Source organism: Stegostoma tigrinum, chromosome 1, assembly GCF_030684315.1.
Source record: "Stegostoma tigrinum isolate sSteTig4 chromosome 1, sSteTig4.hap1, whole genome shotgun sequence".
Taxonomy (NCBI): Eukaryota; Metazoa; Chordata; class Chondrichthyes; order Orectolobiformes; family Stegostomatidae; genus Stegostoma; species Stegostoma tigrinum.
In genome coordinates this window covers 74,418-101,045 of record NC_081354.1, presented here as the reverse complement: position 1 = coordinate 101,045, position 26,628 = coordinate 74,418, and the positions used below count along the sequence as shown (strand labels likewise).

At 42.7% G+C, this 26,628-nt stretch overlaps 1 protein-coding gene across 1 annotated transcript in view; it reads left to right on the top strand.

Annotated features, from left to right (window-relative positions):
• Positions 1-26,628, top strand: part of srp72 (signal recognition particle 72) — a 112,389-nt gene that overhangs the window by 52,033 nt on the left and 33,728 nt on the right. The window contains exons 10-15 of the mRNA XM_059645511.1: positions 6,251-6,379; positions 10,556-10,628; positions 11,563-11,627; positions 18,757-18,852; positions 21,538-21,641; positions 26,244-26,321. Coding sequence (XP_059501494.1) covers positions 6,251-6,379; positions 10,556-10,628; positions 11,563-11,627; positions 18,757-18,852; positions 21,538-21,641; positions 26,244-26,321 — 545 coding nt within the window. The remainder of the gene's footprint in view (positions 1-6,250; positions 6,380-10,555; positions 10,629-11,562; positions 11,628-18,756; positions 18,853-21,537; positions 21,642-26,243; positions 26,322-26,628) is intronic.

Below are 26,628 nucleotides of genomic sequence, written 5' to 3'. Positions count from 1 at the left end.
ACACTATATTCCAGTAGCCAGATTTTTGCCCATTTGCTTAACCTGTCTGTGTCCCTCTGCAGCCTTTTTGTGTCATCCTCAAACCTGGTTTTAGTTCATTTCACTTTACTCATTCAAGTCTGTAATATATATTCCAGATTTTGGCTAACCCAGAAATTTTAAATTAATATATATGTGAATTCTGGTATCCGATGTGGCCCACCAATGTGCATCTGCTATTGGGAGTGAGATTTCTGGACCTGCTCTTAAGCAAGAGAACGTGAGAAATCACTGCTGCATTTTGGGGAAGGGTCTAGGCCCGAAATGTCAGCTTGTGTGCTCCTGAGATGCTGCTTGGCCTGCTGTGCTCATCCAGCTTCACACTTTATTATCTTGCATTTTGGGGAACTTGTTATTCACTCATTAGCATCAAAATGAAATCCAAGATTTTAATTAACCCTTTTTGTAGTATGCTGATGGTAATTAGCTAATAATTGTTAAAGCCAACGATACATAGTCATACAGCATGATATTATAACAGGAAAACTAAAACACAAGCCCTGATCTGTTATAAGGTATAACATAGTGTGGACATGGGGGAACGCAGCAGGCCAGGCAGCATTGGAGGAGCAGGAAAGTTAAAGTTTCGGGTTGGGACCCTTTTTTTCTGAAGAAGGATCCTGATCCAAAATGTCAACTTTCCTGCTCCTCTGATGCTGCCTGGTCTGCTGTGTTCCTCTAGCCCCACGCTGTGTTATCTCTAACTCTAGCACCAGCAGTTCTTAGTAGCCCCGTCCTGTTATGACAGGAGTAGAGGTTCTGCACTAATAATTACCCCTGAAGTACCCAGAGAAGCTCGTCTTTCCCCCTTGTAATCTTTAAAAGAAAGTAAGTCGCTTCGCTTTACAAGTAACTAGGAACAATTTATTTATTTAACTCAACAACGAGCAACTTACCAAATTTTTAACAAACCGACAAATCCCCCTTGGACTACTAGCTACTCCCTAATTGGTCTAAATTTTATTGGAATGCTGTTTAAATTAAAATGAGTATCACTAATATAAACCCAATTAATAAGAAACAATAAATTATAATTTAGTCTGTCCTAGTTCTTACAGACTGTTTTCTGGAATATTCTGTCATCTCTGCTGTCTTCACAAGCACCTTTCTTCCGTTAATCCTGCTGTCAGGAATGTTCTGAGGAAGGGTCACTGGACCCGAAACGTTAACTCTGTTTTCTCCTCCACAGATGCTGCCAGATCTGCTGAGCTTTTCCAGCAACTTAGTTTTTGTTCCTGTCAGGAATGTTTTATCTCCATAATTTCTTCAATGAGGACTTTGAGCTAAAATACCATGGTACCTTTGAGTAATTAGATGGGCTTTCTCTGGGAGTTGAATGGTGTTAACTCTGGCAGGTGGCGGATGGGTCTCTCTTTCAGAAGGCAGTTGTCTCTCCCTGATCTACCCTCGTCTTATATACCCGTAATGACAATCAAATTCCTATAATATGATTGGTTTCGGGTTGTCAACACCAGTTTTAAGATAATAAAATGTGAGGCTGGATGAACACAGCAGGCCAAGCAGCATCTCAGGAGCACAAAAGCTGACGTTTCGGGCCTGGGGGAGGGAACTGGAATAAATAGGGAGAGAGGGGGAGGCGGATCGAAGATGGAGAGTAAAGAAGATAGGTGGAGAGAGTGTAGGTGGGGAGGTAGGGAGGGGATAGGTCAGTCCAGGGAAGACGGACAGGTCAAGGAGGTGGGATGAGGTTAGTAGTTAGCGGGGGGTGCGGCTTGGGGTGGGAGGAAGGGATGGGTGAGAGGAAGAACCGGTTAGGGAGGCAGAGACAGGTTGGACTGGTTTTGGGATGCAGTGGGTCGGGGGGAAGAGCTGGGCTGGTTGTGTGGTGCAGTGGGGGGAGGGGACGAATTGGGCTGGTTGAGGGATGCAGTAGGGGAAGGGGAGATTTTGAAACTGGTGAAGTCCACATTGATACCATGAGGCTGCAGGGTTCCCAGGCGGAATATGAGTTGCTGTTCCTGCAACCTTCAGGTGGCATCATTGTGGCACTGCAGGAGGCCCATGATGGACATGTCATCTAAAGAATGGGAGGGGGAGTGGAAATGGTTTGCGACTGGGAGGTGCAGTTGTTTTTTGCGAACTGAGCGGAGGTGTTCTGCAAAGCGGTCCCCAAGCCTCCGCTTGGTTTCCCCAATGTAGAGGAAGCCACACCGGGTACAGTGGATGCAATATACCACATTGGCAGATGTGCAGGTGAACCTCTGCTTGATGTGGAATGTCATCTTGGGGCCTGGGATGGGGGTGAGGGAGGAGGTGTGGGGACAAGTGTAGCATTTCCTGCGGTTGCAGGGGAAGGTGCCGGGTGTGGTGGGGTTGGAGGGCAGTGTGGAGCGAACAAGGGAGTCACGGAGAGAGTGGTCTCTCCGGAAAGCAGACAGGGGGGGGGGATGGAAAAATGTCTTGGGTGGTGGGGTCGGATTGTAAATGGCGGAAGTGTCGGAGGATGATGCGTTGTATCCGGAGGTTGGTAGGGTGGTGTGTGAGAACGAGGGGGATCCTCTTGGGGCGGTTGTGGCGGGGGCGGGGTGTGAGGGATGTGTTGCGGGAAATGCGGGAGACGCGGTCAAGGGCGTTCTCGATCACCGTGGGGGGAAAGTTGCGGTCCTGAAAGAACTTGGACATCTGGGATGTGCGGGAGTGGAATGTCTTGTCGTGGGAGCAGATGCGGCGGAGGCGGAGGAATTGGGAATAGGGGATGGAATTTTTGCAGGAGGGTGGGTGGGAGGAGGTGTATTCTAGGTAGCTGTGGGAGTCGGTGGGCTTGAAATGGACATCAGTTACAAGCTGGTTGCCTGAGATGGAGACTGAGAGGTCCAGGAAGGTGAGGGATGTGCTGGAGATGGCCCAGGTGAACTGAAGGTTGGGGTGGAAGGTGTTGGTGAAGTGGATGAACTGTTCGAGCTCCTCTGGGGAGCAAGAGGCGGCGCCGATACAGTCATCAATGTACCGGAGGAAGAGGTGGGGTTTGGGGCCTGTGTAGGTGCGGAAGAGGGACTGTTCCACGTAACCTACAAAGAGGCAGGCATAGCTGGGGCCCATGCGGGTGCCCATGGCCACCCCCTTAGTCTGTAGGAAGTGGGAGGAATCGAAAGATAAAAGAAGAACCTCCCGATACAATGCATCATCCTCCGACACTTCCGCCATCTACAATCCGACCCCACCACCCAAGACATTTTTCCATCCCCACCCCTGTCTGCTTTCCGGAGAGACCACTCTCTCCGTGACTCCCTTGTTCGCTCCACACTGCCCTCCAACCCCACCACACCCGGCACCTTCCCCTGCAACCGCAGGAAATGCTACACTTGCCCCCACACCTCCTCCCTCACCCCTATCCCAGGCCCCAAGATGACTTTCCACATTAAGCAGAGGTTCACCTGCACATCTGTGGTATACTGCATCCACTGTACCCGATGTGGCTTCCTCTACATTGGGGAAACCAAGCGGAGGCTTGGGGACCGCTTTGCAGAACACCTCCGCTCGGTTTGCAATAAACAACTGCACCTCCCAGTCGCAAACCATTTCCACTCCCCCTCCCATTCTTTAGATGACATGTCCATCATGGGCCTCCTGCAGTTCCACAATGATGCCACCCGAAGGTTGCAGGAACAGCAACTCATATTCCGCTTGGGAACCCTGCAGCCCAATGGTATCAATGTGGACTTCACCAGCTTCAAAATCTCCCCTTCCCCCACCGCATCCCAAAACCAGCCCAGTTCGTCCCCTCCCCCCACTGCACCACACAACCAGCCCAGCTCTTCCCCCCCACCCACTGCATCCCAATACCAGTCCAACCTGTCTCTGCCTCCCTAACCTGTTCTTCCTCTCACTCATCCCTTCCACCCCAAGCCACACCTCCATCTCCTACCTACTCACCTCATCCCACCTCCTTGACCTGTCCGTCTTCCCTGGACTGACCTATCCCCTCCCTACCTCCCCACCTATACTCTCCTCTCCACCTATCTTCTTTTCTCTCCATCTTCGGTCCACCTCCCCCTCTCTCCCTATTTATTCCAGAACCCTCACCCCATCCCCCTCTCTGATGAAGGGTCTAGGCCCGAAACGTCAGCTTTTGTGCTCTTGAGATGCTGCTGGGCCTGCTGTGCTCATCCAGCCTCACATTTTATTATCTAGGATTCTCCAGCATCTGCAGTTCCCATTATCACTGATACAATCAAAACAAGACTGTTTTGCCTGCCACCTGTAAGGCTTCTTTTTTAATACATTTGTTTCATATTTTGAGACTCTCTGTAGTGGCAACTTTAGCTGCTGCTCACAGACATATAATTTTTTTAAAAAAACCCTAAGTACAGACGAAGCACAAATCTCTTAAAGGAACCACACATTTTAGCATCCTACTTGCCATCTCGCAATTACTCTACCCAACTTCGTAACAATCCGAGCAGACCCTTTGACCAAGTATTCAAACTTAACTAGTCCCACTTACCCGCCCACTTCGCCCATATTCTCCTCAACTTTTCCTATTTACGTACCCTCCAAATGACGTTTAAATGTTGTGACTGCACTTGCATCTACCATTTCCTCAGGCAGTTCATTGCTCAAATGAACCACCCTTTGTGTGACAAAGCTGCCCCTTAAGTCCCTTTTTTAATCTTTCTTCTCTCATCTGAAAAATACGCCCCCTTTGAACTCCCTCACCGTAGGGAAAAGATCTTTGTTGTTCACTTTATCTATCACTCCATGATTTTATAAAACCTTTGTGAAGTCCCTATCAACCTCCTAATCTCCAGTGGAAAAAATGTCCCAGCCTGCTCTTATATTTCAAACCCTCAAGTCCCAGCCACATCCTGGTAAATCTTTTCTGATCCCGCTCCAATTTAATAATGTCCTTCCTGTAGCAGAGCAACTCGAACTGTGCACAGTACTCGAGAAGTGGCCTCAACAATGTCCTGTATAACCTCAACATGACATCCCAACTCCGATACTCAGTGGTCTGAGCATTGAAGGCAAGCATGCTACATGCCTTTTCAGCCACCCCGTCAACCTGTGACACAACTTTCAAAGCACTACGTACCTGAACCGTAGGTCTTTGTTTGACAATACTGCCCAGAGCTCTACAATGAACTGTATAGGCTCTGCGCTTGTTCGTTTTTCCAAAATGCAATACTTCACATTGTCCAAATTAAACTCCACCTGCCACTCCTCAACCCATTGGCCGAATTGATAAGAACTTTTTGTAGCCCTTTTCACTGTCATCTATACCATTGATTTTGGCATCATCCACAAATTTTACTACCTATGCCTTCTAAATTCTCATCCAAATCGCTTTTATAAATGACAATCAACAGTGGACCCAGCACCAGTCCCTGTGAAACCTGCTGGTCATGGGCCTCCAGTTCAAAAAACAGCCCTCCACTACCACCCTCTGTCTTGTGCTGCCAAGCCAATTTTGTATTCAGCTAGCAAGCTCTGCCTGAATCCCATCTGACCTAACTTTACCAATCAGTTTACTGTGCAGAACATTGTCAAAAACTTTACTCAAGCCTATTTAGACAACGTCTGCCTCTCTGCCCTCAGTCCTTTTAGATGCGTCCTCAAAAATCTCAATTAAGTTTGTGAGACATAATTTCCCATGTGCAAAACCATGCGGACTATCCCTAATCAGCCCTTGCCTCTCCAAATGCTTATGAATCCTACCTCTTAAAATTCCAACCCCGTCCCCGCCAATAACCTACCCATCACTAATGTTAGACTCACCAGTCTATAGTTCCCAGGCTTCTCTTTACAGGCTTGATTAAATAAACATTAGCTACCCTCCACTAGGAAACACTTAACCCGTAGCTGTAGATGATATAAATATCTCTGCCCTCTCTTCTTGTTCCGACTATTGCTGGATGTGGGACAGGAAGAATCCAGATATTAGTTCTTTTGAGGTTTTGCTTTTCAACCTCCTACCCAACTTCTGTATTCATTCTGCAAAGCCTAACCCTTTCCCTCACCATATAATTCTTCTCAATGTGTATAACAACTTCCAGCTTCTCACTGTCCTTTTTGACAGTGTGCAGTTACTAATTATCACTTTCGTGGAAGATGAGTCAGTATATTTGACATTATTGGTTAAATAAAATGACCCAGTGATAAAAGTTCTTCAGTGTTGCATTTGTGTTTTTCTGATAAGTGTCTGTGTGGTTTTAAATCTTGGAAATAAAAATTGTACATTGTTTGTGTACAGGCTGATCAGTGTCGCAAACTAACATTAGGTTTGCAGAAGCAGAATCCTGAGTCTCCACTACCAGTATTAATTCAGGCAGCACAACATTGCCGTGAGAAACAACATACCAAAGCTATTCAGCTCCTGGAGGTAAGTCAGTTAGGAGATGTAGAACCATTGGCTATAAATAATATTGATTTAGTGTTGTATATATCAAACCTGCAGTGACATCACTTTCATAAATTAGGCTCCTTTGATTTAGCATTTATTCTTGCATCCAATACATATTTTACATACAGAATGTCACTGAAAGCAAGTTGTGTTTATTTATCTCTTTGCTGGTTGTGAATTATTGCTGATAGCTGTTAAAAATGCTGAATTGTTTCTAAAATGCTTTAGGTTGCTTATGAAAGAAGTAATGAGCTGCTATAAATTGGCTTTCTCATGTGATCTGAGCTTCAAAACAGCTGACAAGTCAAACCATTGGAAATGTAAACGGTCTTGGAGTGGTGGTTAATTGTTAGCCTGTTGCCTCACAGCGCCAGGGACTCGAATTTTGCCCCACCCTTGGGCAAGTATTTGTGTGGCGTTTACATATTCTCCCTGTGTCTGATTGGGTTTCCTCCAGTTTCCTAAAGGATATGCTTGGCCAATGGCCGTGATTGTTGGAGGTCAGCCATGTTAGCTCCAGGACATCTCAGTAGGAGGTCCTAGGCCCAATCATCTTCAGCTGCTTCATCAATGACCTTCCCTCCATCATAAGGTCAGAAGTGGGTTGTTTGCAGATAATTACATAATGTTCAGCACCATTTGCGATTCCTCAAACACTGAAACAGTTCGTGTCCAAATGCTACAAGATCTGGACAATATCCATGCTTGGGCAGACAAGTGACAAGGAACTTCTGTGCCACACAAATGCCAGGCCATGACTATCACTAATAAGAGACAATCTAACCACCAACTCTTAACATTCAATGTTGTTACCTTTACCAAATTCCTCACTATCAACATTCTGGGGGCTATCATCGATCAGAAACTCAACTGGACTCACCACGTAAACACGGTGGCTACAAGAGCAGGTCAGAGGCCAGGAATATTGCAGTGAGTAACTCACCACCTGACTCGCGAAAGCCTGTTCACCATCGACGAGGCACAAGTCAGGTGTGTGATGGAATATTCCCCACTTGTCTCGATGAGTGCAGCCCCAACAGCATTCAAGAAGCTTGATACCATTTGGGACAAAACAGCCCACTTCATTGGTACTGCATCCACAAACATCCACTCCTTCCACTACCGATGCTCAGTAGCAGTACTGTGTACTGTCCTCAGTCTAGCACCTTCCAAATCCATGAGTACTTCCAACTAGAAGGACAAGAGGAGCAGGTAGATGGGAGCGTCGCCACCTGCAAGTTCCCCTCCAGGCCACATTCTTATCCTGACTTTCAAATATATTGCCATTCCTTCACAGTTATTGGGTCAAATCCTGAAATTCCCTCCCTAATGGCATTGTGAGTATAGCAGGTGGACTCCAGTGGTTCAACAGGCAGCTCACCACCACCTTCTCAAAGGCAACTGGGAATGGGCAATAAATGCTGTCCAGCTGGTGACCTTCACATCCCACAAAATGAATAAATAAAACAAAAAGTTGGATTCGCCATGGAAAATGCAGGTTTACAGGGACATGTAAGGAGGGTGAATCTGAATGAGATGCTCTTAAGAGGGTTGATGTGGACTTGATGGGCCAAATGGCCTGCTTCCGTGCTGTAGGGATTCTATGACAAAAGCCAAATTCTAAAATATAGCAGTACACCATGTGTAATCAACATGATCATTATTATGGAGATTTCTCAAACTCAGAAGCACCGTAACAAACCTGACATGGTGATTAATGTTCAGGTACTTCAAAATACATGTGTTGCAATCTCAATATATGGGACTTTGACTTGGCAGAGAAATCCTAGGTTTTTAGTATTTTATGTTACAATAATGCACAGAGCTACTAAATAATCAGTTTCATTGGAGCTGAAATCCATCCAGCTCAAAAACAGAAGTTGCTGGAAAAGCTCAACAAGGTCTGGCAGCAGAAATAATGGGAACTGCAGATGCTGGAGAATCCAAGATAACCAAGTGTGGAGCTGGATGAACACAGCAGGCCAAGCAGCATCTAAGGGGGACAAAAGCTGACGTTTCGGGCCTAGACCCTACATCAGAGATGAAGGGTCGAGGCCTGAAATGTCAGCTTTTGTGCTCCTGAGATGCTGCTTGGCCTGCTGTGTTCATCCAGCTCCACACTTTATCAAGGTCTGGCAACAGCTGTGAAGAAAAATAATCAGAGTTAACGTTTTGTGTCAGGTGACCCTTACTCAGAACAGATTCTGAGGAAGGGTCACTGGACCCAAAACACTATCTCTGATTTTTTTTCACAGATGCTGCCAGACCTGCTGAGCTTTTCCAGCAACTTCTGTTTTTGTTCCTGATTTACAAAATCTGTGATTCTTTCAGTTTTTATTTTCCATCCAATTGTAAACTCTTGTTAATCTGGATAATTCATTGCCATGTTAATATGTTCTGTTTTCGCACCAAGCCTTGGTGTCTATCTATTGTTAGTGCAGATATCTAAAGTTGTGTTATAACAGTTGGCTCATTCAAAAAGTAAGGAGACACGGGATTCAGGGAAATTTGGCTGTCTGGATACAAAACTGGCTGTCCAAAAGAAGACAAGAGGGTGGTAGTAGGTGGAAAGTATTCAGCCTGGAGCTCGGTGACCAGTGGTGTTCTGCAGAGATGTGTTCTGGGACCTGTGCTGTTTGTGATCTTTATAAATGACTTGGATGATGAAGTGGAAGGGTGGGTTAGCAAGTTTGCCGATAACACAAAGGTTGGTGGAGTTGTAGACAGCGTGGAGGGCTGTTGTAGGTTGCAACGGGACATTGACAGGAAGCAGAGCTGAGCAAAGAAGTGGTAGATGGAATTCAATGCAGAAAAGTTTGAAGTAATTCATTTTGGAAGGTCGAATTTGAATGCAGAATATGGAGGTAATGACAGGATTCTCAGCAGTGTGGAGGAACAGAGGGATCTTGGGGTCAATGTTCTTAGATCCCTCAAAGTTGCTACCCGAGTTGATAGGGTTGTAAAGAAGGCGTATGGTGTGATGGTTTTCATGGGCAGGGGAATTGAGTTTGAGCTGTGAGGTTATGCTGCAGCTCTATAAAACTCTAGTTAGACCACACTTGAAATATTGTGTTCAGTTCTGGTCACCTCATTATAGGAAAGATGTGGAAGTTTCAGAGGGGGTGCGGAGGAGATTTACTAGGATGCTGCCTGGACTGGAGGGCAAGTCTTATGAGGAAAGGTTGAGTGAGCTCAGGCTTTTCTCATTGGAGCGAAGAAGGATGCGAGGTGACTTGATAGAGGTGCACAAGATGATGAGAGGCATAGATAGAGTGGATAGTCAGAGACTTTTTCCCAAGGTGGAAATGACTATTACGAGGGGGCATAATTTTAAGGTGATTGGAGGAAGGTATAGGGGAGATGTCAGAGGTAGGTTCTACAGACCGAGAGTGTAGGCATGTGGAATGCGCTGCTGGCAGTGGTAGTGGAGCCAGGTATTTTACACACCTTTAAGTGACTCTTTGATAGGCACTTGGAGGATAGTAAAATGCAGTGTAGATTAATCTCAGTAGGATAATAGGTTGGCACAACATAGGCCGAAGGGCCTGTACTGTTCTATGTTCTATCATGAACTTCAAGAATAAATGAAAGCACTGCGCAAAATGCGATAAATGTGTCTAACCAAAATATTGTTGTGTCCTTGATTTATCCATAACATTTCTTCAGGCACGTTTTTGGAAGTTCAGGACCAGATATGACTGTTTCAGTGTCTTATTTTTACTTGTTCGAGGTTTGCAACTACTTCCCATCTCTATTTGGTCATGTGTTAATGAGCTGACGCTCTGCATCTCAGTAGTCCATGTGATGACGTTGTCACATTGTTAGATAGTGCTCCAGATTTGAGCCAGTCACACTGATGGAACTTTTGTGTCATTGTGTAGTTTGGTTGTATCTTTGTCCTGTGTCTATGTCTGGGTCAATACAGTGTGGTTGATTTAGTGTGAGCTGTGTATTTTGAACTGTACCTGTACAGAAGGTGGGGACAGAGAGCTGAGCACATGGATCTGTATACTGGTTGTAATATTTAAATATGCAGTGCATTGTTTTTAAACCTAAAATTTCTCAGTTAAGTAAGTTTGTTTAGTTGATGGGTCACTAATGAGTTGTTAAGTAAATTATTAATCAGTGATTTTTAACTTTTATTTTAACTTTAAGGAAGTCTTGGAGCAGCATCCGGAAAGTGCAGTTGAAATTAAGATGACAATAGCACAGCTATATTTGGTCCAAGGTTAGTATCCTTCCTTACAGATATTGGTGCTGTGATATACTGATATTATAGAAGCTCATTTCTTGATTTTTGGCTAAGTACTTTTTGTTTAAGTATTTTTCCCGGTTTCTCCTGGAGTGTAAGTGAAATGTTTCTCATTATTGAATTATTTCTTAAAGGTCTACAGGTGTGAGGCTGGAACAGTACAGCAAGTCATACGGCTTCAGAGGAGCAGGACTGAAACCATTCATCATGACTGGGGAGTGGGAGAGGAGCCCAGAAATAAAAAGGAGTGTGGTTGGGGCGGGGAAAGGATAGGAGAGTTGATGATAAGAGGATGCAGGAAGGGGGTTATTGTGATCAGCCTGTGGGAAATGAGAGTGGATAGGTGAGTAGGAACGTGGACAGGTTAGGTCAGGTCAGGGAGGTGAGGAGGACTGGGCTGGCTGAACAGGGGATAAGGCTGGGGGTGGAGGGATTTTGAAGCTGGTGAAGTCACTGTTGAGGCCATTGGGCTGTAAGCTCCCATGGTGAAATATCAGATGTTGTTCCTCTAGTTTATGTTTGGCCTTTGACAATGGAGGGTGCGAAGAATGGATATGTTGTCAGGGGGTGGCAGGGGAATTAAAATGGATGGCAACCAGAAGGTTGTGTTGGTTGATGTGTGCAGATGCTCCGTGAACTGGTCCTCAAGTCTGTGTTTGGTCTCCCCGGTTTAGGGGAGACCACATCAGGAGCAACTGATGCAATAGACCAGGTTGGATGGAGTGCAGGTGGATCCCTGCTGTATCTGGAAGAATTGTTTGGGGCCTTGGACAGAGACGAGAGGGGAGTGGGGCTGGTGTTGCAACCCTTTCCAGCCTCTCACCTATAGACTCTGGCCTCCAGTATTTGCAGTCCTTTTTATTTCCAACTATTTCTTAAGCATCTTTGTGCTTTTGCTTTTTCTCTAAAGGTCACATTATAAAGGCATGTAACATCTTAAGATCGATTGATGAAAAGTTAAATAAACCAGGGATGGTAAGTCGTAAAATCAGTAACTTCAAAAACAGTTCTCCCTTGAGAAGTGGGCTTTATTAGCAAGCTCAGTATTTGTTGCCAATCCCAAACTGTCTTTGAGATTAGTGGCTTGCTAGGCCAGTTCAGAAGGTAGTTAAGAATCAACCACATTACTGCAGGTCTAAAGTTACCTGTAGGCCAGATGAGGTAAGGATAGCGTATTTGCTTCCTTGAATGACATGAGTGAACTGGATGGATTTTTCGAACAATTGATATTACTTTCCATCTCTACCATTGCTGAGGTTAAAAATTTAGCCTTGAATTTAAATTTTAACAGCTGCCATGGTGGGATTTGAACACATGTCCCCAGAGCATTAGCCTGGGCCTCTGGATTACTGTCCAAGTGCAGTGACTGAATGTCAAATTGATGTCATATTGAGATATTTTATGCTTTAAGGTGTATAACCAGTGTACTTGGTGATCCACTGGAACAGGGGCTACTGAATCACTTGTGCAACCTAATTCTATATGTTTTTCTTTGCCTCATTTTCCTTAATATCTTTGGTTAGCAAAAATCAAGCAATCTCAGGTTTAAATTCCTTTGGTTGAGCATCAGTTGTCATTTATGGAAGTGTGTTCCAAACTTCTACCACTCTTTGTATTTCTTTATATTTTCTATTTTCTCTTCTACCTCTAATTTGTAGACACTGCCTCACAACCCTCAGCTGGTGGATATACCTTATCTCTCTACTCTATTGGCTTCCCTTAATATCTTGAAACCATTGATCAAACCACCGTTTTAACTTCTAAATTTCAGGGAATACATCTCTGGTTTGTACAGTCTGTCTTTGTAAATTAACATTTGGAGTCCAGAAATCATTCTCAAAAATCTATACTGTAATACTCTCCCTCTAAGGCTAGTATATACTTCCTAAGATTTGGTGCTTAGAACTGTTCAGTGTTCCATGTGTAGTGTAACCAGAACTTTGTATAACTTACATTGCCAGTTGTAATGGAAACTGATCTGATTCATGAATCTTTCTTTTAATCTGTCTGGGACTTGGGCATCACTGCTGGCTAGCATTTGTTTCCCGTTCTTAGTTGCCCTTGAGAGGGTGGTAATGAGCTGCCTCCTTGAACCACTGCACTCCATGTCCTATAATAGACTGACAGTATTGTGAGGGAATTCCTGGATTTTGACTCAGCGACTGTGAAGGAATGGTAATATAGTTCCAAATAATGATGATGAGGGGCTTGGAAAGGAACTTGCTTGTTGTCTTTATCTAGTCTGGCCTACATGTCATGTGAAACTGCTGCCTTCTGATATCATCTTAAATGCCCTCTGATGTGGCCTAACAAGCTAAAAGTGGAAGACTGACCGACATTGACCTAGGTACCAGAATCTAAAGTAGCACACCAAGCTCTGTTTAAGTCAATTAAGAGAGTTCTGTGAAACCATAACACAAAAATATGTTGTAATGCTGAGGAAGAGAGAGAAGAAATAGTGCAACTTGTGTTTTTCCTGTAAGATCATAAGAAGTAGAAATAGGAATAGGAGTAAGCTGTTCAGCCCCTGGAGTCTACTCTACCAGTTGGCTCATGGCTGATCCGACAATCCTCTCATCCACTTTTCTGCAATTACCCCATAACCCTTGATTCCAATACTGACCAACAATCTTATAAATTTCAGCCTTAAATGTACAGAAGGATTCTTAACCCACAGTGCTCTGTGGCAGGGAATTCCAAAGAGACACAATCTCTGAGAGAATTCCTCCTCATCTCAGTTTCAAATTGGCACTCCTTTATCTCTGAACTGCAGATACTCTCTAAAACCATTCTGGAGCTGCAGTATTCTTCCTCACTAATTAAAACCCACTGACAAACAGTTTAGGAGTAGCCAGTAGTCGGTTTGGCCCGTCGAGCCTGCTCCATCATTCAATCGGATCATGTTGTTCTGATTACTTCACATTCCTCTCCCACCCCACCCCGATAACCTTTCACCCATATTGCTTATCACCAATCCCTCGCCCTCTGTCTTGCAAATATTAAAAGAATTTTCTTCCATCATCTTTTTAAGGAGGAATGTTCCAAAGGTTCATGACCCTCTCTGAGAAAATATTTGCTCCTTCTAAATTGGCGACTCTTGCTGTTTAAGCAGTATACCCTGGATCTTGGCCTTTCCATTTGATTTCCTAATTACCTGCTGTACCTGCACTCTAATCTTCTCTGATTCATGCAGTAGGACATTTGGGTCCCTCTGCATGTCAGATCTCTGCAACCTGTCATCATTTAGAGAATATGCTTCGTTCGATCAGTGTTTCTGCTGAGATGGCCAACTCCTCATTTTCCCTCATTGCACTCGATTTACTAGATCACTGCCACTCACTTAACATGTCTATAACCTTTTATCGTTTTCTTATGTCCTCTTTACAACTTAATTTACTGCTACACTTTGTGTTATTAATAAATTTAAACCCAAACCGTCCACCTCTTCAGTAGCAACAAAAGACCGAAAAGACCTGCAGATGCTGGAAATCATTAACAAAAACAGGATATTGATAAGGCAAATTTTGGAGTGCTGTGTACAGTTCTGTTAGACCTGCTGCAGGAAGGATGTTATTAAATTGGAGATGATGCATTACAGATTTACCAGGATGTTGCTGGATCTGGAGGCTTGAATTAGAAGGAGAGTCATAGAGTCATACGGCATAGAAACAGACCATTAGGTCTAATTAGTCTGCTCTGAACACAATCCCAAACTAAACTAGTCCCACCTACTTGCATTTGGTCCAGATCCGCCCAAGTATTTCTTATTTGTGTGTATTATCCAAATGTTTTTTAACATCGTAACTGTACCCACATTCACCACTTCCTTTGGAAGTTCATTCCACGCCAAACCACTGTCTTGGTGGGGGGGGTGGGGGGGGGTGGGGTGGGTGGGTGGGGGGGGGTGGGGGGTGGGTGGGGGGGGGGTGGGGTGGGTGGGGGGGGGGGGTGGGGTGGGGGGGGGGGGTGGGGTGGGTGGGGGGGGGTGGGGGGTGGGGTGGGGGTGGGGTGGGTGGGGGGGGGTGGGGGGGGGGTGGGTGGGGGGGGGTGGGGGGGGGTGGGGGTGGCGGGGGGGTGGGGGGGGTGTGGGGGGTGGGTGGGTGGGGAGGGGGTGTGGGGGGGGGGGGGCGCGTGGTGGTGATTCTGGATGGGGTGCTCTTTGGAGAGTCAGTGTGGACCTCTTGGGTCAAATGACCTGTTTCCATACTGGAGGGATTCTGCTGTATAAAACGGGACCAAAATTACACTCAGTACTCTGATATAGTCTCACCAGCACTCCATATAGTTGCACTAGGACTTCCCTATTCTTAGATTCTTATTCTTTGAGGGTGGCATGGTGGCTCAGTGGTTAGTACTGCAGCTTCACAGCACCAGAGACCCAGGTTCAATTCCAGCCTCAAGTGACTGTCTGTGTGGAGTTTGCACATTCTCCCCGTGTCTGCATGGGTTTTCTCCGGGTGCTCCAGTTTCCTCCCACAGTCCAAAGATGTGCAGGCTAGATGGATCAGCCACGCTAAATTGCCCGTAGTATTCAGGGGTGTGTGGGTTATAGGTGGATGGGTCTGGGTGGGATGCTTCAAGGGGTGGTGTGCACTTGTTGAGCCAAGGACCTGTTTCCACACTGTAGGGAATCTAATCATTATACTCTAGCCCCCATGAAATAAGGGCCCACATTTCATTAGGCTTCCTGATACCAACTACAGCTGTGCACAAGTACCTGCAAGTCCCTTTTGTGTTGTGTCTTTCTGCAGTTTTTCTCTGTTAAAATAATAATCTGTTCTTTCATTCTCCCCTCCAAAATGAGCAACTTCACCTTTGCCAAAATTACAATTCCTTTGCCAGCTTTTGCCCATTTGTTTAACCAATCTATTTCTCTGTAAACTGTTTGTATCATCTTCACAAGCATCTGTTTTGTGCCATCTGCAAATTTGGTGGCAGTACATAGGCTTCCTTTCTCCAAGTCCTTTGTACATATATTGTAAATAGTTGCAGTTTCAGCACTGATACCTGTAGATTGCCACTAGTTTGCCATCCTGAAAGAAATAACCCCTTATTTTCACTTCCGGTTTTGCACCTGTGGCCAGTTCTTTATCCCTGCCACTATACTGCCTCCAGTACGATGGACTCTTGTCTTATAACTTCACCTGTTGTGAGGGACCTGGCCAAGGTTGGGAAGTTCAGGAAGTTCATCAACTCGTTCCCCTCGATCCACTCTGAATGAGATTTTGTTGTCATTTCATGAGGCCACGCTGATTCTGTTTGACTAGATTATGATTTTCAAAATATGCTGATTGATTCCAACATTTTTCCAACAATAGATAAAAGCATAATTGGCTATAGTTAGCTGATTTTTGTTTCCCTCTCTCCTTTTGAATAGGGGTGTCATGGTGGCACTTTTCCGATCCACCGGTGCTTTGCCAGAATCTAAAGATTTTTGGAAAATTACAGTCAGTGCATTCACTAACCCTGTAGCTATTTCTTTTGGGTTTCTCGGATGCAAGCCCATCTTGTCCAGGGTCCTATCTGCTTTTAGCCCGATTTGTTTATTTAATATTACTTACGTAGTGATGGTGATAGTAGTTAATTCATCTCCTTATTCTTTTGTATTAATGAGATGTTCAAAGTATCTTACTTTGTAAGACCGCTGCAAAATAGTTTAGCATAGCTACCTCACAGTGCCAAGAACACAGGTTCAATTCCAGCCTTAGGTGACTGTAGATTTTGCAAGTTCTCTCCGTGTCTGCAAGGATTTCCACCGGGTGCTACGGTTTCCTCCCAAGTCTAATGATGTGCAGGTTAAGTGGATTGGCCATTCTGAATTGTCCAGGGATGTGCAGATTAGGTGGAGTAGCCATGGTAAATGTGAGATCACAGGAATAGGGTGGGGGTCTGGATGGAATACTCTTAAGAGAATTGGTACAAACTAAATTGGTTGAACGGCCTCTTTTCACACTTTAAGGACTCTGTGACTCTTAACAGTGTGTTCTATGATCTACAAATGATCCTCTGCCACAGTCTTGGAAACAGACCCTTCAGTCTAACTCATCTATACCAACCAGATATCATAAATTGATCTAGTCCCACTTGCCAGCGTTTGGCCCATGTTTCTTTAAACCCTTACTATTTATATACCCATTTAGATGCCTATTGAATGTTGTAATTTGTACCCAACTGTGCCACTTCCTCTGGCTGCTCGCTCCATACACACACCAATCTCCTTGTGGAAAAAGTTCCCCGATGTCATTTTCAAATGCTTTTCCCCTCACCTCAAACCTATGCCGTCTGCTTTTGGACACTCCTACTTGTCCCATATCATTTTTAAATTCTGAAATCACTTGAGGAGCTGTATTGAGTGAATGTAATCAGAGATACTGGGAACTGCAGATGCTGGAGAATTCCAAGATAATAAAATGTGAGGCTGGATGAACACAGCAGGCCAAGCAGCATCTCAGGAGCACAAAAGCTGATGTTTCGGGCCTAGACCCTTCATCAGAGAGCCTCTCTGATGAAGGGTCTAGGCCCGAAACGTCAGCTTTTGTGCTCCTGAGATGCTGCTTGGCCTGCTGTGTTCATCCAGCCTCACATTTTATTATCTTGAGTGAATGTAATGCTGTGCTGCTCCTTTTAAAAAGTTTTTATGCTGTTCTGTCCAGCTGCTTGCCAGATTTGCATGCTCTGTGACCTCTGGTGTTCCATAATGTTAACAGTTCTAAAGTTCTTCAAGCATCTTTGACTATCTGCTTCAAGCTAGTGCTTTCGTAGCATCGTAAAATCTCACAAGGAGACCATCCTGTGCATCGTGTTTGTGCTGGCTATCTGTGACAGCCACTCAAATAGTCATACTCTTCTGCCTTTACCCCACAGGCTTGTAAATCTGTTTTCTTCAGATAATTACCAGTGCTCTTTTGAAAGCCATAATTTATTCTGTTTCCACTGAATGCTTAAGATGTAAAGATTGTAGTGCAAATTGTTTTTCCCATGTCACCTATGGTTCTTCTACTAACATTTAATTAGTATCCTCTGGTGCTCAAACCTTCTGCCAATGGGATGGGTTTCTCTACGCCTACTTGGTCAGGTCCCACATAATGAACCAAGCACTGCTGTAAAAATATAACTGCCTGTGCAGGATTGTGTTTCACAGCAGAAATTGATATTATTCCTATCTTTGTTTGAATTGTTATTTTCTAGTTTCCTTTGTTCATGGGCAGATGGAGATCAAAGAGTTCAAGAACATCTAGGGTGTGAGATGACGTTTTAATTACCTAGACAAGTTTGCAAATTTCTCGATGCTTAGGCTGTATAGAAAACGTTAATTTAACAATGTAACCACCATTCGCTTTGCTGTGTATTTTTGACGTTGAGAGTATATGTTGCCTAAGCCCAAATATTAAAAATTAACTTGCGATTCCTAATGATTTCTGTGGGAAAAAAAGTTAAAAAAAAATCTGCAAAATGGCACTAAAATTGAGTAGTGTGGAAAGTTCCTTAGATCTGCCTTTTTGTAGCATCAGTTCTGGGTGCTGTCAGTTCAGATGCTGTTGCTGTGTCTTGTGGTATCCAACACCTGCAGCTTGTACAGGTTCTGTTTTCTCGCCAGATGCGTTTTATATAAATAGTCAGCAGCATTAAGATGGTTGTACCAAGTAAACAATAACTTGTTTTATGGCGAGTAGGCAGGGGAAACTGATTTCAAATGCTTGGTGCATCTATGGATATCTTAGAAAGAATATGGAACTGAAGATAAGTGAAGACAAGTCCATGGTTCAATTGGAGCATAAGATTCTCTCGTAGATTTGCTTGGCAGTTTTGTGGTAGGGTTTGATTTCTTTTTGAGAGTTTTTTTTAATGAATATAAGTTTGTGTTTTTGAATAATTACATCTAGGAAGTTTTAATTATTAAGGTATTGATATAATTTACATTTTGTGAATACTTTTCAATGCTTTATGAACAGATGTGCACCAAATAATGATTTTCTAATTATTTTGAACATGTTTTTGGAAATTCTCCTAGTCTGAAATTAGTAGTTTCAGTTAGAAAGATGAGCAGATTTTCTGAAGTTATGGTTAAACGTTGAGCAATGGCATTGCAATATTGTGTTTACAGGTTTCTGCATTGGTTACTATGTATAGCCACGAGGAAGATATTGATAGTGCAATAGAGATTTTCTGCCAAGCTATCCACTGGTACCAAGAACACCAGGTAAATATCTTTCTATGCACTTGTGTGCAAATATGACAACAAAATGTTAATTACGAGATAAAGATCTTGCTCACATCACTACCAAAATGATTATTAATTCAAGCTGAAATATGAGGCCTATAAAATGTGATTGCTAATACATGGGAAAAGGCCAGACTGTTTAAAACAAAAAGTTAATGCAAATATGGCTTTCCCAAGTATATATATCATTATGTGGCTCTAAAACCAGGACTAGGCTGAATAAAAGGAGAACAAAAAGCTATCTCAAAGATGAATTAATCATTGGAAATGCAGTCAGTGATATAATTTTGAACTGGCAAAAGATATCTATGTTGTAACTCTACATTTAGATTGATAAACATCTTACACCATTCCATGCTTGTAAATCAGACAATGATTTCTGCATAATTTTAGGCAAGATCAATTTTCTAATGTTCAATGTAGCTGAGAAACTATTTTGTAGATGAGTCCTATAGCTTTATTGTATGCTTTACTTTTGTTCACTCCATGTGTACCTTTTGTGAAATTGAATTTACTTAATGCCTTGAGTGACGCACGTTCCAAGCAAAGCTGAAGCTTGTTTCTGCCTCAAGTTAGTAAGAAAGCAAATATTCCCATGGTATTGGCAAGATAACAATTTATCTACAGCCTTGGATGTAAGGCTTTTCTTTACCAGAGATAATAAGCAGACATTGATGGCTTACAATGAGACGGTCATAAAGAATACAATTATATGATGACTGTGCAGACAGCCTTTAGATCCAAAGGTTGGGTTGAGTTAAAATCTGTACAGAATGAGAATAGGAGTAGCCAGTTCAGCCAATTGAGACTCATCTGCCTTTCGATAGGATCATAGCTCATCTAACATTCCTCATATCCAGTTTCCAGTGTTTTTCCTGTAACCCTGGATTCCTCTACTGATCAAGAATCTATCTATTTCAGCCTTAAATATGTACAAGAACTCTTACCCCACTGCTCTGTGACCAAGAGATTCAAAGAATCTTAACCCTCAGAAAAAATTTCTCTTCTCAGCTTCAGTTAGCAATCATTTATTCTAAGACTGTGTGTTATGGTCCAAGAATCTCCTGTGATGGGCACCATCCTATCAGCGTTTACCCTGTCAAACCACTTGAGAATCCTATATATTTACATGAGATCACCTCATGTTCTTTTAAGCTGCAATGAATGACGTACCAAACATTTTAGCCTTTGCTCGTAAGGCAGTTCCTATGTCCCAGGGTCTTCTGAGTGAGCCTTTTCTAAACTGCTTCCAAAGAAATAATGTATTTCCTTAAATAAAGGGCAAAACTGCCCACACTACTCCAGATGTGGACTTCTCTGTTATTATTCTTATCTATCCAGTCAGCAGTAAACACTTAAGCACTTTGAAACAAAAACAGAAAATGCTAGAGAAACTCAGCGTGTCTGGCAACGTCTTTGGAGAAAAAACACAGTTAACATTTCAAATCTAGTGACCTAGGCATTTCGAAGAAGGATCACTGGATTCGAAATGTTAACAAGTTGAATAACTCAGTATTTACTTTACGCCTCAATATTAATAATATTAGCCTTCTTAGTTGTTCACCCATTGAACATTCAATAAGCACGTCCAGCATGAATTAAGAAACCACGTCTTACCGTTCTGCTTGAACGGTTGAGATAGCTGAACAGGTAAAACTGAACTGCACAATGCAGTGACTGCAATCTATTTGAATTTGCCGAAGACATTTAAGGTGTTACTTGTCAGTTTGGCTCAGTCAGTACCACTCTTACCTCTGGGCTAGAAGATTGTGCTGGTAGGCTATTGTACACTTTACACAGTAATTAATACCTTGTGGGAAAGATTGTGAGAAACATTACACAGTACAAACTGGAAGAAATCTGGCAATGACATACACTAACACCAACTCGTCACCAAACGACGAGACCAATTCTCACTGGTCACAATACACACGGACAAAGAAGGACACACATTTGACTGGAACAATGCATCCATAATAGCACAAGTCAAACAAAGACATGCCAGGGAATTCCTGGGGGCTTGGCATTCCATTCAGAGCTCTGTCAACAAATGCATTGAACTAGACCCAATATACAAACCGCTGACAAACAGAACCGGAAGTAATACCAACCACCCCACCAAACCAAGGCATATAAATAACAAGTGGGACAGAACACCAATGCTTCACCAGAGGTGCACTGACGATGTTACGTAGCAGTGTGACGAAACATCTGCAACCAAACACACCGGCTATTAGAATGCTCTTAAGTGTATAATTGTACACAATTTTACAATTGTGCATTGCCAGTCACAGTTTTTGGAGTTATTTTGTACCCTGACTGCATGGTGATTGTCAGTGGAATGTGTTGTTGCATCCAGGTTGTTTAAACTGGGAGGAGTGATGCTTTAGGATGAAAGTGGCTGATGACCTTGTATTCTGTACTGTTTTCGGTAGGCCATAGAGGATCTTGAGTATTTGTGGTCATGTAGTTTGATTCAGTGCCACTCTTGTGCAGCTGGTGGGAAAATGGATTCCTGCACCAAACGGTTAGTCGATGTTGGATTATGTTCAAGTTAAGTCTCCGAACTCTCCCTCATTGTTTCCCTACATTCAAAGAATAAACAGCATTTGAAAAGTGGACCTTCTAATATGGAACTTTGAATTATTATCTTTTTAAATATAGCCAAATACCACAGTTCATTTATCACTAGTCAGAGAAGCAGCCAATTTTAAGTTGAAGTATGGGCGGCAGAAGGAAGCAATCAGTGATTTGGAGCAACTTTGGAGGTATGGTTTAATTATTTTCATTTTTTTTAGCATTTTAGATTGTAATAAAATGAGTAATTCAAATGTCAACTTTCAGTATTGATTTCAAAACTTTTTGTCTTAAACTCAGCAGGACAAACAAAAGAATGGCTCTTTTCACCTGCATGAGAAAAGGCTGCTGATAGGCTTTCAGGTTTATAATATCACAGTATCAGTGTCAAATGGCTAGCATTACCTGTTGCTGAAATGATTTTAGATATATTAGCCCATTTGAGATTGATCTTAAAGATTCTGGAGCTGCAGAACCAAACATGAATACTGACCGGGTCCGAGAATGGAACTAGTTCTGAGCATACGTTCTGCATTCACAGTAAGGATTCTTTCAACTGCATGTAAATATCATCTTATATCCTCACTGGGCTCCATCCCATGCTCAAATTCATCCTTGAAATGGATTAGAGTAATGACCTACCTTTCCTTGAGCTGCTAGTTGACAATTTACTTTTATTCTCTCATGAGTTATTGGGATAGTGTACTGGGAAATCGAATCTGTTATTCCGAGTCATCATAAACGGTGAAGATTTTATGATGTACGCAAAGTTTCCAATATACCTGACTTTCAGACCCAGGTTGATAGTAAGTAGGGACCAAGTTTTTGTACTGAACAAGAATTACTATTAATTACAAGGAATTAGAATCGGGCTACCTGATATACAAATAATTAAAACTATAATCTAATGTGGACTGAAATGAGAAGGATCTGTTTTGGAAACAGTGTTTGAAAGGCTGAGTGCTGTTTGACAAGCAAGTCATCTGACTGACTACCAACCAGATTTCTGCTGACCAGGACTTTGCCTTAACAGTCTTTCTCCAGACGCTTTCATTGGTTGTTAAGAAACATAAGGTGGTTGGTTCACTTATGAAAGGTCTGTGGTTATCACTTAGAAGATTGAACCTTTTTACCTGCAGCAATGTGGCTTATCAGTTGCCTATCTACCATGTTAAGTGCATTGGCCATGTATTCCAATAACTGGAAGACTTTATCAAAGAGCATGCCTTTTTAACAGTTCACAATAGGCAGAGTGCAGACCTTGTTCAAGTAGCCTGTGCTTCCAAACATAAATTCCAGTGTTTAATGTGATTCAGAACTTTGACTGCAATTGCTGGAACATTTCAAATATTGCTAAAAATTACTCAAAAACTCAGTTCAAGATCGAAAGGCTGACTCGCAGTTCTTAAGAAGCTATGTATGTTCACACACAGGCACTGACATCTGCAGAAAACAGGACTCCATTCAGGCATTGCACTTTTTAAAAATAAAACAAGCATTGAAAGCAATAGTTCCCTGATGCATTTTTCCTGGCAACATCACAACCAATCAGATGACTTGACAACGAATCGGCACCTTTTCTGATGTTGTGTAAATTGTAGCTGGCTTTGAAATTCTCCATTTTTTTTCTTTGTTATTAATGATAGGAAGACAAAAAGCTTCAAAAGCACCTTTTTGTTTTAGCAATACTTTAATATGAATTTGAGACTTGGTGCACTTGTTTTCAAATGAATGGTAAAGTCACTTTGCCATTTTTTAAACAACTGAATGGACTATCTGATGAAAGTCCACTAAAAGTAGTGATTGTTCCCTCCAACAGCAAGTAATATGCTGACACAAAGGTTGAAAATAAAACAGAGAATGGACTGTAGCTTGAGAAAGTGGTAAATGCTGAACTACATTAAATAAGAAATAGGAGCAGGAGTAGGCTATCTGGCCGGTTGAGCCCGCTCTGCCGTACAATAAGATCATGGCTGATCATTTCATGGACTCAGCTTCACTTACCTGCTTGCTCACCATAACCCTTGTTTCCTTTACTATTCAAAAAATCTATCTGTCTTTGCATTAAAACATGCAATGAGGTGGCCTCAACTGCTTCTCTGGGCAGGGAATTCCACTGAATCACAACCCTTAGGGAGAAGATGATTCTCTTCAACTAAATCTGGTCCACTTTTACAGCCATACTCCAGCTCCTAGTCAATTGGGTGATGCTGCTGGAATGTACTGTTCCTTTTTAAGGACAAGGACTTCCAAACAGAACCATCATGTTCGGCCAAGAGGTATGCTTTATAAACTTGATTGAAGCTGGTGGTTTTAAAGGGATCTTCAGTTCATCGTTCTTCGTGCTGCATTGGTAGGAAGTGCATAGCTGTGAGCTTTGGTTGGAAATGAAGCTCAGAGATTTATATAATTTTATAAAAGTATACAACATGTTAACATGCGGTTCCCTCTTAAACACTCATGAACAAATTAGAACACTTTTAAAACAGTAAAAGATCATTCATGCTGATGTGAACAGCAAAATTTTGGATTTTGTGCCCATTTTAAATAAATCAGACAAGCCTAAAGAATCAATGAGTGTAAAGGATTTGCATTTCTTTGTCTAAACAATAAATGCAGAAAATACTCAGCAAGTGGGCGCATCTTTGGAGAGGGGGTAGAGTGAATTTTCACGACTCTGATCATTTTGCCAGACATGAGGTATAGAGGTTTTTTTTGTATGGAGGGAAAGGGAGGAAAAGAAACAGAAGGTATGTGATAGATTGAAGGACAGATGAAGTGAATAGCAGCATCATCTTCATTGGAAAGTGGATTTTTCGTGTTATTAGTGGATATGTATACTGATTTGTGGTATTATAAAATGTGATAAGATGGTTGTGCAGATTTCAATTTTCTCTTGTGAAAAGCCGTCCTATTTAATTCCGGTGAGGAGCTGGAAGGAGGTTCCATATTTGTATAATCAGTCCTGAAAAGTGTTTCACATGAGAAAAGAGTTGTTTGTTATTTTGTTAATTTGGTATAAAACTGCAAAGCATGATGCAGGGCAATGAAGCAGGCTGGCATTTGAGTTCACTAGTGTCTAATTTGTTATGCAATTGAAATAACAACTATTTATTGGCCTGTATGATACTAACCAAATAAAGTTTAAACTCTTCTTTAATGCAAAGACAGGAAAAATCAGTAGGTGAGTAACTCAGGACATTATTCTGCCGTTTGTAAGGGCTCCATCATATTGTATTCAGACATTAATTTTTGAATATTGACCATTTAAGCGTATGGAATTGGGGCTAGTCTAATGACACGGAATGTAAATTCGTTAGTAGCCAAGAAACCCAGGTTAGGAATAAATGGGTCTTTTCTAAGTGGCAGGCAGTGACGAGTAGGGTGCTGCAGGTATCAGTACTTAGAAACCAGCTATTCATAACGCAAATTGATGATTTAGACAAGGGAACTAAACGTAATACCTCCAGGATAGTAGGAACTGCAGATGCTGGAGAATCTGAGATTACTAAGTGTAGAACTGGATGAACACAGCAGGCCAAGCAGCATCAGAGAAGCAGGAAGGCTGATGTTTCGGGCCTAGACTCTTCTTCAGAATGACTTGTTTGGTCTGCTGTGTTCATCCAGCTCTACGCGTTTCAACACCTCAGTTTGCAAACAACACAAAGCTGGGTGGGAGGGATGCTGTGAGGATGTTGCAGAAGCACTTCAATGTGATTTGGATAAGTTGCAGTGTGGGTAAAGATATGGCAGATGAAGTATAATGTGGGTAATTGAGAGGTTTTCCATTTTGGTAGCAAAAACAGGAAAGCAGATTATTGACTTAATGGCAATTAGGAAAGAGTGAGGTGCAGCAAGACCTTGGGAGTCTTTGTGCACCAGTTACTGAAAATAAGCAGTCGGATGCAACAGCTGGTGAAGAAGGCAAGTACTACGTTGGCTGTTATAGCAAGAGGATTTGCATATCGGAGCTGAGCTCTCTTGCTGCAATGGTACAGGGCTTTAGTGAGATGACACCAAGGGTAGTATGTGCCGTGTTGGCCTCCTTAACTGAGGAGGAATGTAGTGGCTGTGGAGAGAGTGCAGTGAAGAATACCCAGACTGAGTCCTGGGAAGGTAGGTCTGAGATACGAAGAGATATTGGATCGGTTAGGACAATACTCGAATTTAGAAGAATGGGGGTGGTGGGGGATCTCATAGAAATCTATAAAATTATAACAATACCAGACAGATTAAATGCAGGAAAGATGTTTCCAGTGACTGGGGAATCTAGAACCGAGGTGTCGGGGAGGTAGGCCATTTAGGACTGAGATGACGAGAAATTTCTTCACCCAGGGAAAGATGTGCCTGTGGAATTGTCTGCCACAGAAAGTGGTTGAGGCCAAAACATTGAACATTTTCAAGAAGATTCAATGATACAAATCTTAGGCCAAAAGGAATTAAGGGTGTGGAGAGAAAGCAGGATCTGAATATTGAATTGGATGGTCAGCCATGATCATACTGAATGGCAGAGCAAGCTTGAAAGATTGAATAGCCTACACATGCTCCTATTTTTGATGTTTCTATTTCTGCCAGTTGTAAACATACGGTGAATTAGAGTGCTGCAAATGAATGCACAAAACATCTACAATGCATAGAAAACAGTCCTGTGCCTTTTTTAACTAAGTCCATTTTAAGAGTATTAAGTATTAAGATCAGAATATTTGGTGTTTGCATTCATGAAGGTAAAAGGTAAAATGAAACTAAAACGCTTTGGGATAATCACCAGAACGCTGCTCGTTTTGTCTTTCCAGGCAAAATCCTGAGGATGTTCGGACTTTGGCACAGCTCATTTCTGCATATTCATTGGTGAATTCAGAAAAAGCCAAGACGTATCCTTTTTTATGACACAACTATTTGCATTTATATAGCACATGTGCGCAGATGGTGGAAGTTAATAAAAATCTGGAATTAAGAGTCGAATGATGACCATGAAACCATTACCAATTGTTGGAAAAACCCATCTGGCTCAGTATTGTCCTTTAGGGAAGAAAACTGTCTTTCTTAGCTGGTCTGGACTACATGTGACTCCAGACCCATAACAGTGTCGTTGACTCTTTACTGTCCCCGGGGCAATGCTGGGCTAGATGGCGATGCCTTCATCCCGTGAATGAATTTTAAAAGAAAATCCAATACAAA